The sequence below is a fragment of the Chrysochloris asiatica genome, unplaced genomic scaffold (genome assembly GCF_000296735.1).
Source record: "Chrysochloris asiatica unplaced genomic scaffold, ChrAsi1.0 scaffold00135, whole genome shotgun sequence".
Lineage (NCBI taxonomy): Eukaryota > Metazoa > Chordata > Mammalia > Afrosoricida > Chrysochloridae > Chrysochloris > Chrysochloris asiatica.
The window spans coordinates 5,809,821-5,822,995 of record NW_006408653.1 but is presented as its reverse complement, the minus strand read 5'-3'; the positions used below and the strand labels follow the sequence as shown (position 1 = coordinate 5,822,995).

At 41.9% G+C, this 13,175-nt stretch overlaps 1 protein-coding gene across 1 annotated transcript in view; it reads right to left on the bottom strand.

Annotated features, from left to right (window-relative positions):
• The window catches only part of MCCC1 (methylcrotonoyl-CoA carboxylase 1 (alpha)), a 64,239-nt gene extending 60,793 nt beyond the window's left edge, over positions 1–3,446 (bottom strand). The window contains exon 1 of the mRNA XM_006869814.1: positions 3,318–3,446. Coding sequence (XP_006869876.1) covers positions 3,318–3,406 — 89 coding nt within the window. The 5' untranslated portion in view covers positions 3,407–3,446. The remainder of the gene's footprint in view (positions 1–3,317) is intronic.
• Between the last annotated feature and the right edge of the window lie 9,729 nt (positions 3,447–13,175).

Below are 13,175 nucleotides of genomic sequence, written 5' to 3'. Positions count from 1 at the left end.
AATTTTAAAGGTAGAAGTTTTGTAACAAAAATGGGGGAGCAGTTAATCTTACAGTCCAAAAACACAGGACTCTAGGACCATCAAGGGAGAAGAGCACAAGCAGAATGTGAGACCTTATCCAGAGAAGCAGAGACACCAGAGATGGGAGGCAGAGATGGGGACATGGGGAGGGGGAGTGGCTAAGTACTCTAGATTCATGGGAAGATGGACTAAGAGATAGTGGTCAAGAGGCAGACTAGCAGAATGTGCCCTTTGGTGGTGTAAATTAGTATGTATGCCTGAGTGTTTTGAAAAGAAAAAGATCTAAAGTGAATAGAGAGAAATATTGCTAACTGATGGTACATGGAGGGGATTGTAATCATTGTGATGAACCAAGTTGTATCATTTGTTGAATGTAAAACTGATAATCTGCTCTGTAAACTTACACTCAATCCACAATAAAAAATTAAAGAAAAAAAAAAGGTTTAGATTATATACTTGGTAACTGTAACTGACAGCTAGCATTCATTCCACTGGTGCAGGGATACAGAGGACAGGATGACTGTGGGGGCTCCATAAACTCATTGCCCCTTGATACACTCAACCAGATGCTGCAAGCAGGTCTGGCTGCAAGCTCCACAGTGCTTGATTCCATGAGATAGCCTCCTCAAGAGGTTGCTGGTTTCCTACATCATTCAAATTCTGCTGACCTCTCTTTCATGATCTTTAAGGAGAGGGAACATCTATCTTGATCTTTATTAAGTCATTTCTAGCTCACTACATCTTCCCATCCCACTCTTCAGATAGGTTTCCGATAAGGATTATCCTAGGCAAATATGCCTACACAATGGCTGCTTCTTGGCAATCTAGCTCTGATTATGTTTCAAGGTCACTGATGGCCTAAAACATTCTTCAAGTGAAGACAGACAGCTCGAATGATAAATACACAGAAGTTTATTTTTCTCTTCATTTCTGTTTGAACATTCTCATAAGAAAACACTAAAGAGCTGCCTTTTCCAATGACTCTGGCACCTCGAGTCCAATATTGGGTGGTAGTGGTTGTGTGCCGTTGAGTCAATTCCAACTCATAGCGACCCCATGTAGTACTTCTGAGGCTATAAATCTTTGCAGAAGCAGAAAACCTTATCTTCTTACTGAGGAGTACCTGGTGGACTTGAGCTACTGACCTTGCAGTTAGAAGCCCAACGTGTAACCTACTACATTACTAGGGCTCCCAGAGTCATATATTACAAATCAATTATTTACTGTTTCAAAAGACAACCCTTCCAATATTTGAAGATTCCTTTAACCTATAAGCTAAGCATCCTTAGTTCTTTCAAGAGGTGTGGTGCTGTAGGAGAAGCACTGGACTACCAAGCTCAAGGTTGGCAGTTCAAACTCACCAGCCGCTCCTCAGAAACCCCTATAAAGGGTTGTTATGAGTTGGACCAATTTGAGAGTATTTAACGACAATAAAGGAACTCTGGTAACATAGTGGTTACGAATTGGGCTGCAAACTGCAAGGTCAGCAGTTCGAAACTACCAGCTGCTCCGTGGGAGAAAGATGAGGCTTTCTGCTCCCGTAAGGATTTACAGCCTCAGAAACCCTGTACAGGGTAGCTATGGGTCAGCACTGACTCGACAGCACTCAACAGCAACAACAAGGGGCTTATTTATTTTTTGTTGTGATTGGTCCTCCCTTCCCATCTCTTCCTTTCTGGTAGCTTAAAGAGTACTAAGGGAGCTCAAGGGCACTGTGAGCTAAACATTGGGCTTTAAACCCCAAGGTCAGTGGTTCAAGCCCACCAACTGTCCCACAGAAGAAGATGAAGCTTTCTGCTCCCACAAAAATTTTACAGCCTCTGCTATCTTATACAGGGTTGCTATGAGTCGAAATCCACTCAATAACATTGAACAACAACAACATAACATACTGAGCAAGAAACTTTGAAATCCTGTAAAATTTAGACAACTTTTGGTTCAGACAGTAGCAAACACTGCCCAACTTGTATTTGGTGAGTGTACATAAGTACACATATAGATGAAGGTCCCAAGTTACTCTAAATGGTAAGTCCACCTAGCCTACTTCTATGAACTGAGAACAACAATGCACCAGAATGATGAAGAAATCGATGGGTGATGATATTGATGAAGCAAAAAAAGATAAAGAAACTTGCTACCTGGAAGTAGGAGTTGCCTTAACTTGCCAAAGTTATTGTTACAGAAGCTTATTACTCAAAATTTAAAACTGATCTGGACAGGAATTTGATCATGATTCATCTGGTCATTTTGAGTACAAGAGCTTTTGCCAACAGTATTTGCTTCCATTCCCTGGGGGTGTGAGGAGAAATGTACATGTAAACACTCAGGAATACATAATTTAAACAACCAAAGGGCACATTCTGCAAGTCTTCCTCCTGGCTGCCAGCTCTCAGTCCCTTTCTTCCCATGAATCTAGAGTCCTCAGGGGTTCCCTCTCTCCATGTCCCCATCTCTGCCTTCATCTCTGGTGTCGCTGCTTCTCTGAAGAAGGTCTCACATTCTGCTTGTGCTCTTCTCCCTTGATGGTCCTAGGGTCCTCTGTTTTTGGACTGTAAGATTAACTACTGCCCGTATTTGTTACAAAACTTCTACCTTTACAATTGTTGACAGTCGCAATTAGTGATGATAACAATTACTCACTATTGAATCCTAAGAATCTTATCCCCATCTCTTTTCACCAGACCTGTCTAGACAAGATGAAAACTATTCAGTGGGAACTCTACTTAGGTATTTTTTGTTAGCCTGATTCGTTGCAACAACGAGTGAAGAACTCTAGGAGTCTTTCTCTGAGCTGAGCATTTGAAGTAGGATGGGGACAACTTGGAACATATCCTAAAAAAGAACACATCGTTACTACTTGCAACCTTGAGCAAGTCTTTCAGCTGCTTAAGGCTTCATTGTTGTTGTTGTTGTTGTTAAGTGCCGTCGAGTCGGTTCCGACCCATAGCGACCCTGAACAGGGTTTCCGAGGCTGTGCGTGGATTACACAATGCTCCCCACAGGGGGTGCTGTGAACGCACCCTGTGAACCGTCCGGAGCCAGACATACAGACGGTGTTAGGGCTGCCGAGGCCTGGAAGCCCGGACGTCCTCCCCATGCAAACGGAGGGCGGGAGGATGGGAGCCGAGACGAGGGAAGAGGGCTAGATAAGAGCAGCTCCCGAGGCTATGGTGGAAAGCAGCAACCTCCGTGAGGGGCAGAGCTTTTTCTCCAGTTCACCTCAGCCATCCCCGACCCCTGCTGCCTCTCACCTAATCCGTTCACTCCACGTCCCGCCGCCCCTCCATTATCGTTACCTCGTCGGAAGCAGCAAGCTCGGGACGCGCTGCAACCGGTTCCTTTCGGCCGCGATTAGCAGCACCGACACTGCAGAGGCCACCACCATGTCCCTGAAGGCCAGCAGCTTTCTGACACCACAGTACAGGAGCAGCAGAAGCCCACGCACCGCAAAAACCTTTCTCCTGCAGATTTCTTGTCCTCCGCCGGCCACCGTCGAGGTCAGAGTTTTGTGAGAAGCCAATACATTTGCAGCATTAGAGTGGGGGGCGTCTCCGCGAAAGCCAATCAGAGGATGGAGCCGCGAGTTAATGAAAACCCTTGGCCAATCAGGCCGCGTAACCGCGAGGGTTTGTCCTCGGCTTCTTGGGCTTCGTGGTTCTGCGTTTATTTGGAAAGAATTCTGTTCCAGCTTCAGTTTACGTAGACCCTCCAGTCCTTTTGCCGCTGTTTCTTCCACAGGCACGCGATGTCCTTCGTTCGCTGTGTTCCTATCTAGGGAGAGGACTCCTCATTAAAGCTGCCAGCAAGAGGGAGAGGCAGAGTCATGAGGAAAAAAGTAAAAAATGTTTTAATTGATTCTTGAGATAAAGAGGAAATCAAAACTGAAATTGCAGAATATCTAGAAAGTAAAGATAATGAAAACTACATGTAGATGCTTATTTAATAGACTTAAAGTAGGGCTCATGAGAAAATTCACAGTGAAATTAAATTAAATCTATACATGTTGTGTTGTTGTTAAGTGCCGGTAGAGTCGATTCCGACCCATAGCGACCCTGTATAGAGTTCCCAAGAAGCAGCTAGTGAGCTTGAACCGCCGACCTTGCAGTTCACACGACTTTGCAGTCTAATTCTAGCCCACAGCGCCACACAAGGACTCCAAAACTACAAAATGCTACTACAAGAAACCAAGAGACTTATAACAATGGAAGAATGCACTATGCTCATGGATACCAAGACTTACCATTGTGAAAATACCAGTGCTACTTAAAGCAATCTATACATATAATGCAATCCCAATCCAGATTCCACTCTCATTCCTTAAAAAGAATGAAAAAACTGATCACTAACTTTACATGGAAAGGAAAGAGACCTAGGTTAAACAAAGAATTGCTTAAGAAGAAAAGCAAAATTGGAGGCCTCTTACTCCCTGATTGCAAAATCTGCACAGCCACAGTGGTCAAAACATCCTGGTATTGGTATAACAAGATACATACATCAATGAAACAGAATTGAGAACTCAAAGTAAACCCATCCACCCACAGTCAGCTAATCTTTGACAACGAGTCAAGACGTGTTAAATGAGAGAAGAGATAGTCTCTTCAACAAATGGTGCTGGCAAACCTGAAAAGCCATTTGCAGAAGAATGAAACAAGACCTATCTCTCACACAACAAATGTAAGAACTAATTCAACATGGATTAAAGACAAATATGTAAAACCTAGAACTACAAACGCCATTAATGAAAAAATAGAGGCAAACTTAGGGGTTCTAATACATGGCATAACTACACTATCAAACATTACTAGAGAAAAATACAAACAATAGAAGACAAAATAGATGACTGAGATCTCATAAAAACCAGGCACTAATGTGCATCAAGCAGTCCTGGTGTGGTGCTGCATGTTATTGTCCTGGACTGCAAGGTTGACTTGAACTCCAAAGTCTGTGGTTCAAGCTCACCAGCCACTCCTCAGCAACACTATACAGGGTTGCTATAAGTTGGAACCGACTCCAAGGCACTTAACATTAACAACGTGTATCAAAATATTTCACAAAAAGAGTGAAAAGGAAGCCCACACATTGGGAAAAATTTTTTGCAATGACATACCAGACAACAGAGTAATCTCTAAAATTTATGGAAAACTACAACACCTCTACAAGAAAAACACAACATCCTAATTTTAAAAAATGAGTACCGGACAGGAACATACACTTTACATAATAATAATAATAATAGAAGATATTAAGGCAGCCAACAAACATGAAGAAATTTTCACACTAATTAGCTATGGTTGTTTTTGTTTTAAGTGCCTTCAGGTTGGTTCCAACTCATAGCAATCCTGATAGAGTTTCCTAGAAGCAGCTGGTGAATTTGAACCGCTGACTTTGAGGTCCAGTGCATTGTCCGACAGCACCACACCAGGACTCCATTAGTCAACGGTGGTGGTTATGTGCTGTGGAGTCGGTTACAAGTCATAGCACCCTGTACAGGTTTCTGAGGCTATGAATCTTTACAGGAGCAGAAAGCCTCAACTTTCTCCTGCAGAGCAGTTGGTAGTTTTGAACTGCTGACCTTGAGGTTAGCAGCCCGATCGTAACTACTACGCTACCAGAGCATCTTCCATTAGTCATTAGAGAGATGCATATCAAAACAACAATGAGATATCATTCCACACCAGCAATAATAGCAAAATTTAAAAACAGAAAACAACAAATGCTGGTGAGGATGTGGAGAGACTAGGACCCTCCTATATTGCTGTTGGTACTGTAAAATGATTCAGCCACTTTGGAAAATGGTCTGGTACTTCCTTGGAAAGTTGGAAATAGAAATACCATATGACCCAACAATTCTTCTGCTTGGTATACATCCACAAGAAATAAGAGCCAGGACACTAGTAGCTATATGCGCACAGAGGTTCATTGCGTACTGTTCACAATAGGAAAAAGAAGGAGACATCCTAAATGTCCATCAATGGAACAAATGGATAAACAAACTTTGGTACATACAAACAATGGAATATCATGCAACGTTGAAGAACAATGATGAATCTGTGAAACACTCATGGATGAACCTGGAGAACATTATGCTGAGTGAAATTAGTCAGTCACAAAAGGAAAAATATTGTATGAGACCATGATTGTGAAAGCTCAAGAAAAGGTTTTCATACAAAAAGAAACTTTCTTTGATGGTTACCAGGGGTGGGAAGGAAGGGAGAGTAATTCACCGGCTAGAGAGTAGACACATGTTAACTGGGTAGATGGGGAGGGTAATATACAAGAAGAGGAAGGTTGGCAGAAGAATGATGAAGATAGGTGAAGACACAGGGAGGTATGAAGGGCTAAAGGGAATAGAGGTAAATAGTGATATATAAATACACTTGAAACAACAGTTTTCTCTGGGTCAATAAATAGACAGAGGCTGAATGGGTATAGGATTACGAGTCAGGCTGCTAATTTCACGATCAGTCATTCAAAACTGCCATTGGTTCTGTGGGACAAAGATGAGGATTCCTGTTCCCATAAAGATTTACAGCCTTGGAAACCCCATACAGGGTCGCTATGAGTGGGAACCTGTAGAATCATGAATCAAATGTATTGTTTTTCAAGCCACAAGGTTTAGAACGATTTTATTATACAGCAAAAGATAGCTAATATACAAAGTGAAGACTTCTTCCACTCAATATCTTTTAATTTTATTCATGCTATTGTGTGTATTTTGTTCCATGAATTTACCACTATCTGTTTATCCATTTTCCTGTTGATTGATATTTGTGTTGTTTTCAGTTTTGGTTGACTATAAATAAAGCTTATATGAGTGTTTATTTAGGAGTGCAGTGGCTCTATACAATAAATATTGGACTGTGAACCACAAGATTGGTAGTTCAAGCCCATCTGCTGTTCCATGGGAGAAAAATGAGGTTTTCAGCTTCTGCAAAGATTTATAGATTCAGAAACCCTATACAGGGTCACTATGAATTGAAACTGACTCAACTCCTCATACCAAGAACATCATGAGTATTTATTCACTTCTTTCTGGGAATGTATGCATGCATTTATTTTGTATGTATATGAGTATATCTAAAAAGACAAAATTCAATTGTGAACTAATCAGACTGAAGTGGCACTTTGGGTTAATGTGCTGGACTGCAAGGTCAGTTTGAGCTGCAAGGTCAGCAGTTTAAGCTCACCAGCCTTTCCTCAAATATTTCAGCACTTAGTAAGATGGGAAGAGCATCCATTTCTCAGCTATAAGTTGTATGACCTTGTTCTAGAATGTAAGGTGCCTGTGTTGTGATACTCCCTGTAGTATCTTGAATTTACTTGATATGACTTTTCTATCTAATGACTTAATTCCTACCAATGATTGGGTTGTTGTTAGGTGCCATCGAGTCTGTTTCGGCTCATAGCAACCCTATCCACAACAGAACGAAACATTGTCCAATCCTGGGCCAACCTTACAATTGTTGTCATGCTTGAATCCATTGATGCTGCCACTTTGCCAATTCATTTCACTGGGGGCAGTCTTCCTCTTTATCTCTGACCCACCACCTTACCAAACAGGATATCCTTCTCCAGTGACTGGTCCCTCCTGACAATACGTCCAAAGTATGCAAAGTTTGGCCATCCTGGCCTCCAAGGAATGCTGTGGCTGCACTGGACCACGCAAATAAGATGTGCAGGACTATACGTCTGGGATTGGTTAGTTTTGCTATCCTGCTAGGTTTAAAAGGAGCCATCTAAGAAGCAAGAACAGATGATCCCAGCACCATCAAGAAGGAAGACAATGAGTGGAACATGAGAACCCTAACTAGAAAAGCTATAATAGCAGAGGTGACAGCGGAGGCAGTGGCATGGAGAGAGAGAAGAGCAGCTGCAGGCTCTAGGCCCCTGGACTTAGTAAAGCTGAGTGCCTACTGACAGGATATTTGTAACACTTGCTCAAGCAGGGCATAGGCTAAGAGGCCACATGGCTGAGAAGCCGAAGACAAGAGTGAGGCCTGTCTGCAGTAAGGCAGAGAAGAAGCCTTTCTGATTGGAAAATTGCTGCATCCTGAGTTGTTTTGGATCCTGAATTTTATGTTCACTTCTCTAATAAACCCCATAATCATGAGTATTGGTATAAGTTCTGTGTGACCACTGCAGTGAATTGTCGACCCCAGATGTGAAGAAGAGAGTGCTGTGGGTGGGATTATTAGTGTCAGAATAGGATAAAGACGTTTGTAGGGTGGAGGCATGTCTGACCTCCACTTCATAGGAAGTGAACCTTGGGCTGATTTTGATTTTCTTTATCTTTTGTGAAGTCTAAGGAAGTCAGACATGGTCCCTTCATGGTTTTTGCACTCTCGTTAGAGTTAACCATACATTCATCTTTTCCCACCAGGGATGCCTACAACACCACATGATCTGCCCGATTGTATGGCCCAAAGAGCAGGGATGATTGCACTATGGCCAGGACCTATTGTACTGCCCCTCCCTCACACGTTGTTGTTAAATGTCATCAAATTGGTTTGACTCATAGCAACCCTGTATAGGGTTTCCAAGGAGCAGCTGGTGAATTTGAACTGCCAATCTTGAGGTTCAAACTGACCTTGAGGCCGAGTGCTTATCTTACAGCACCACACCAGGACTCTTGGCCCCACTCAAAACTGATAGATTTCTAGGTTTCTATGGGTCAGAGACTTTTCTGAGGTGTGGAATATATTGCCTTGTGAACCTAAAGATGCCTACCAGTCTGTGCTTCCTTCTTTGTCTTCTAAGGGAACTTGAAAGCAAATCCTTCAGCCTCAGTTGAACCTCTAGATGACAGCACCCCTGGCCCAAAGCTTGAATACCACCTCAAGAAAGACTCTGAGCCAGATTACTAAATTGTTCCCAGATTCCTGACGCTCAAGAACTGTGAATAATAAATGCTTGTTGTTTTAAGCTGCTGAATTTTGAGATAATTTGTTAGGCAACTATAAATAACAAATACAGGGTCTTTTCAAAAAATTCATCTCAGCACTTGTCAGGTGTCTGGCATTTAGCAGTAATCTGTGGTAAGTGTTCCTTTGAGTTGAGTTGTACATGGGTTTGGTTTAAATTGATGTTAAAAACCACCTGTTTGTTCATCATACTGTGGTGGATTGTGTGTTGCTATGATGCTGGAAGCTATGCCATCAGTATTTCAAACACCATCAGGGTCATCCATAGTAGACACACCTCACTGGAGCTTCCAGATAAAGACAGACTAGGAAGAAAGGTCTGGTGATTCACTTTTGAAGATTAGCCAATGATAACTTGCTGCGTCACAATAGAACATTGACTCACTTGCTTAGGACATGCCATCAGGAGGGATAATTTGTCGGGGGAGGACATCATGTTTGATGGAATAGAGGGCCAGCAAGGGTGCGGGAGATCTTCAGTGAGATGGACTGACAACAAAAACTGTACAGTGATCACAAGGATGACACAGGATTAAGCAGCATTTTGTTGTGTGGCACATAAAGTTTCCAGGAGTCAGAGTCAACACTACAGCATCTATCTACCTCTCTATGCTGTTGTTGCTGTTAAGTGCCGTCAAGTCAGGTCCAACCCATAGTGACCTTGAACAGGGTTTCCGAGGCTGTAAATCTTTATGGGAGAAGAAAGCCTTATCTTTCTCCCATTGAGCAGCTGGTAGTTTCGAACTGCTGACCTTGCGGTTTGCAGCCCGATTCATAACTACTACGCTATTGTTGTTAGGTGTCATCAAGTCGGTTCTGACTCACAGTGACCCTGTATAGGGTTTCCAAGGCTGTAAATCTTTGTGAGCAGAAAGACTCATTTTTCTGATGGTGGGTTCAAACTGCTAACCTTATGGTTAGAAGTGCAGTGCTTATACTACCACACAACCAGCATACCTACCTATCTATATACCTAGGAAAATTTGTTGGAAAAGACCTCTTTAAAGTGTTAAAAAGAAAAAAGAAAAAGATGTCATTTTGAGGCCTAAGGTGAACCTGACCAAGCCATGGAATTTTCAGTTGCCTCCTATGTATGTAAAGTCGGACAATCAATAAGGAAGGTAGAAAAGAATGAATGCCTTTGAATTATGATGTTGGTGTAGATTACTGAATATGCCATGGACTACCAGAAGAATGAAAAAAAGCTCCTTAGGAGTGAGGATGGCTCGAGACTTTGTCTAACGTACTTTGGATGTGTGGTCAGGAGGAACTAGTCCCTGGAGCAAGACAGCATGTAAAGGGTCAATGAAAAAGAGGAAGATCCTCAGCAAGACGTATTGACACAACAACAGTGACAATGGGCTCTAACATAACAATTGTGAGGATGGGGCAGGACTGGGCAGGGTTTCACTCTATTATATACAGGGGTCACATGAGTCAGAATCGACTCAATGGCACCTAACAACAACGATATCTAAGTGGTATTGGATGAATGAATGGATGGGGATGCAGTCAGGTAGGTTAGACTAAGAATTGTGAGTTTTAGTTTCTATTCCTAAATTTAATATGACTATCTTCTCAAGAATTCAGCTTCTCTCAGGTGGGATCTTACCTAGTAATACTGTAGCAGTAGGGAACAGCATAAACTAACAAGATAGAATAAAGATGATACAATTTATTAATTCAAGCAACCACCTCCGTAGTATCGTTGAGAACATGGCAAACAAACATTTTTTCATCATGAAAACAGTATTACAAGAAATGAATGACATGAACAAGTCTCCAAAATAAGTTTTATTACAAAAAACTTAATACAATTCAAAGCTCAATTGAGAATAAACTTGGAACCAAATCAACTATACTGACTCAAAAAGGGATAAGTCAAGAAAGTCAACATGTACTCTAGGTTAACCCAAATGATGCCTTTCCTAAAGAATTCTAGGGTGATGTGATCTTATCTGTCACTATCCTAGATATTAAAGAGATTTAGTTCTTTTCTTTAGTAGTAAAGACAAACAGAAATAAAATTTGGGACAGGCTACTCTACAGAATCAAGTGAGCAAGACTAGAAAATGTAAATGTCAAAGTGCAGAAGACGCACTTCTCCATAAGAAGGGGAATCTACATTCAAGAGAGAGAAGCTCCTAAGAGGGAGATTTCTCTGTTTTCAAAATGAAACATACCTTGAGAAGTTTATTCCATTTCTTTATCTTTAGAGCTACAGCTAAATAATCCTGTGAAAATGAGAGAATGACTTTCAATATTTTACAGAGCTCCCAGTCTCCTTTAGGGAGGTAGGAATTGTGTTACAGATGACTATTTCATTATCTGTAAAGTCCTCCCTTCTACCCTATTCTCTTAAAACTCTGGATAAACCCATTTCTTCTGTAAAATCGAGCATATGTTGGTGGGAGGCTTCAGCAATATTTAGTGTCATTGCCCTTGTAACCAGCTGTTCTTGTTAGGTGCCATCGAGCCAAATCCAATTTACAATAAATAACCCCACGTGCTAAAGTAGAACTTCCCTGTAGGGCTTCTTAGGCTGTAGTCTTCATGGGAGCACATTGCTGTGTCTTTCTCCTGCAGCACTTCTGGGTGGATTCAAACCACCAACCTTTTGGTTAGTAGCAGAATGCTTAACCATTGCACCACCAGGGCTCCTTCTAGGCAATTACCTCATTGCTGTGAAGTTGATTCCGACTCACAGCAGTCCTGTACTACAGAGTGGTGATGGTGGTGGTGGTGGTGGTGTGCTGTGCTCTATACAACCCTATATAGAGTTTCCAATGCTGTAAATCTTTAAAGCAGCAGAAAAACCTCATCTTTCTCCCATGGAGCAGCTGGTAGATTAGAACTGCTAACCTTTTTGTTGGCAGCTCAGCCCATATTCCACTAGAGTGGAGTTCTGGTGTGGCGCTGCGGGGTTAGTGTGCCGGACTGCAAAGCCATTTGAACTGCAAGGTTGGCTGTTCAAGCTAACCGGTCACTCCTCGGAAACCCTATAAAGGGTCACTATGGGTCGGAACTGACTCTACGGCACTTAACAACAACAACAACAAACCAGAGCTCCTTGTAGAACAGAGTAGAACTACTCTATACGGTTTCCAAGGCTGAAATCTTACAGAAACAGATGGCCATCTCATCTTCCTGCTGAACTTTTGGTTCGCATCTGAGAGTTTAGTCATTGAGCCACCAGGGTTCCTTACATAGGCAACTGTTGTTGTTGTTGTTCAGTGCCGTAGTATCAGTTCCTACTCATAGCGACCCAGATTATGGTTTCCAAGGAGCAACTGCTGAGTTTGAACTGCTGACCTTGTGGTTTAAACTGACCTTGCAGTCCAGTACTTTATCCAATAATGCCACACCAGTACTTTATATAGGCAACTTTGCTGCTGTTGTTAAGTATCATCGAGTCAATTCCAACTCATAGTGACCCTGTGTAGGATTTCCAAAGAGCGGCTCGTGATTTTGAACTGCTGACCTTGTGGTTCAGTGCCATATCCTACAACAGCACACCAGGACTCTATATAAGCAACTAGGTACAGTGAAAATACTTAGTGCTTTGGTACCAGATGAATGTGAATTTGAATTCTGGTTCTGCTATCTGTTAGCTGGATGGTATTTAAGTCGTTTCATATCCATACAGCAGTGTTTACTCATTTACAAATTGTGAAATTTGAATGAAATGTATATAAACTGCTTAGCCTACCATTGGGTAGCTATATGTTCACCTAATAAGGGCCACTAGTGCTGCTTCTTGCTTATCATATAAACATGTGACCTGCAATCACCTAATTCTTAGTCTTTAGTGATCATGGAGCAGGAATCATCAAGATAACAAATACAACTGATTTGTCCTGTAACTGGTATCACATGAACAACCTAAGACACCATGTGCTATGTTATTCTTTTTGATGATTTTGAAAAGCACAGTTTTTTTGTTTTTACAAGAAAGTAATTGTATCACTCGGCAGATGAATATCACATAAAACAGTGCTGTGGGCTAATGTGCTGGACTACAAAGTTGGCTTGATCTGCAAGGTTGGCAGTTCAAGCTTATCAGCCGCTCCTCAGAAACACTATTCAGGGTTGCTGTGCAAGAAAACTATCTGGCCAATTGATAGGAAGAGATCCATATTTGTGCCCATTCCAAAGAGAGGTGACCCAATGGAATGCAGAAATCATCAGACAATATCTCTGATATCCCATGAAAGTAAAGTTTTGCTACAAGTA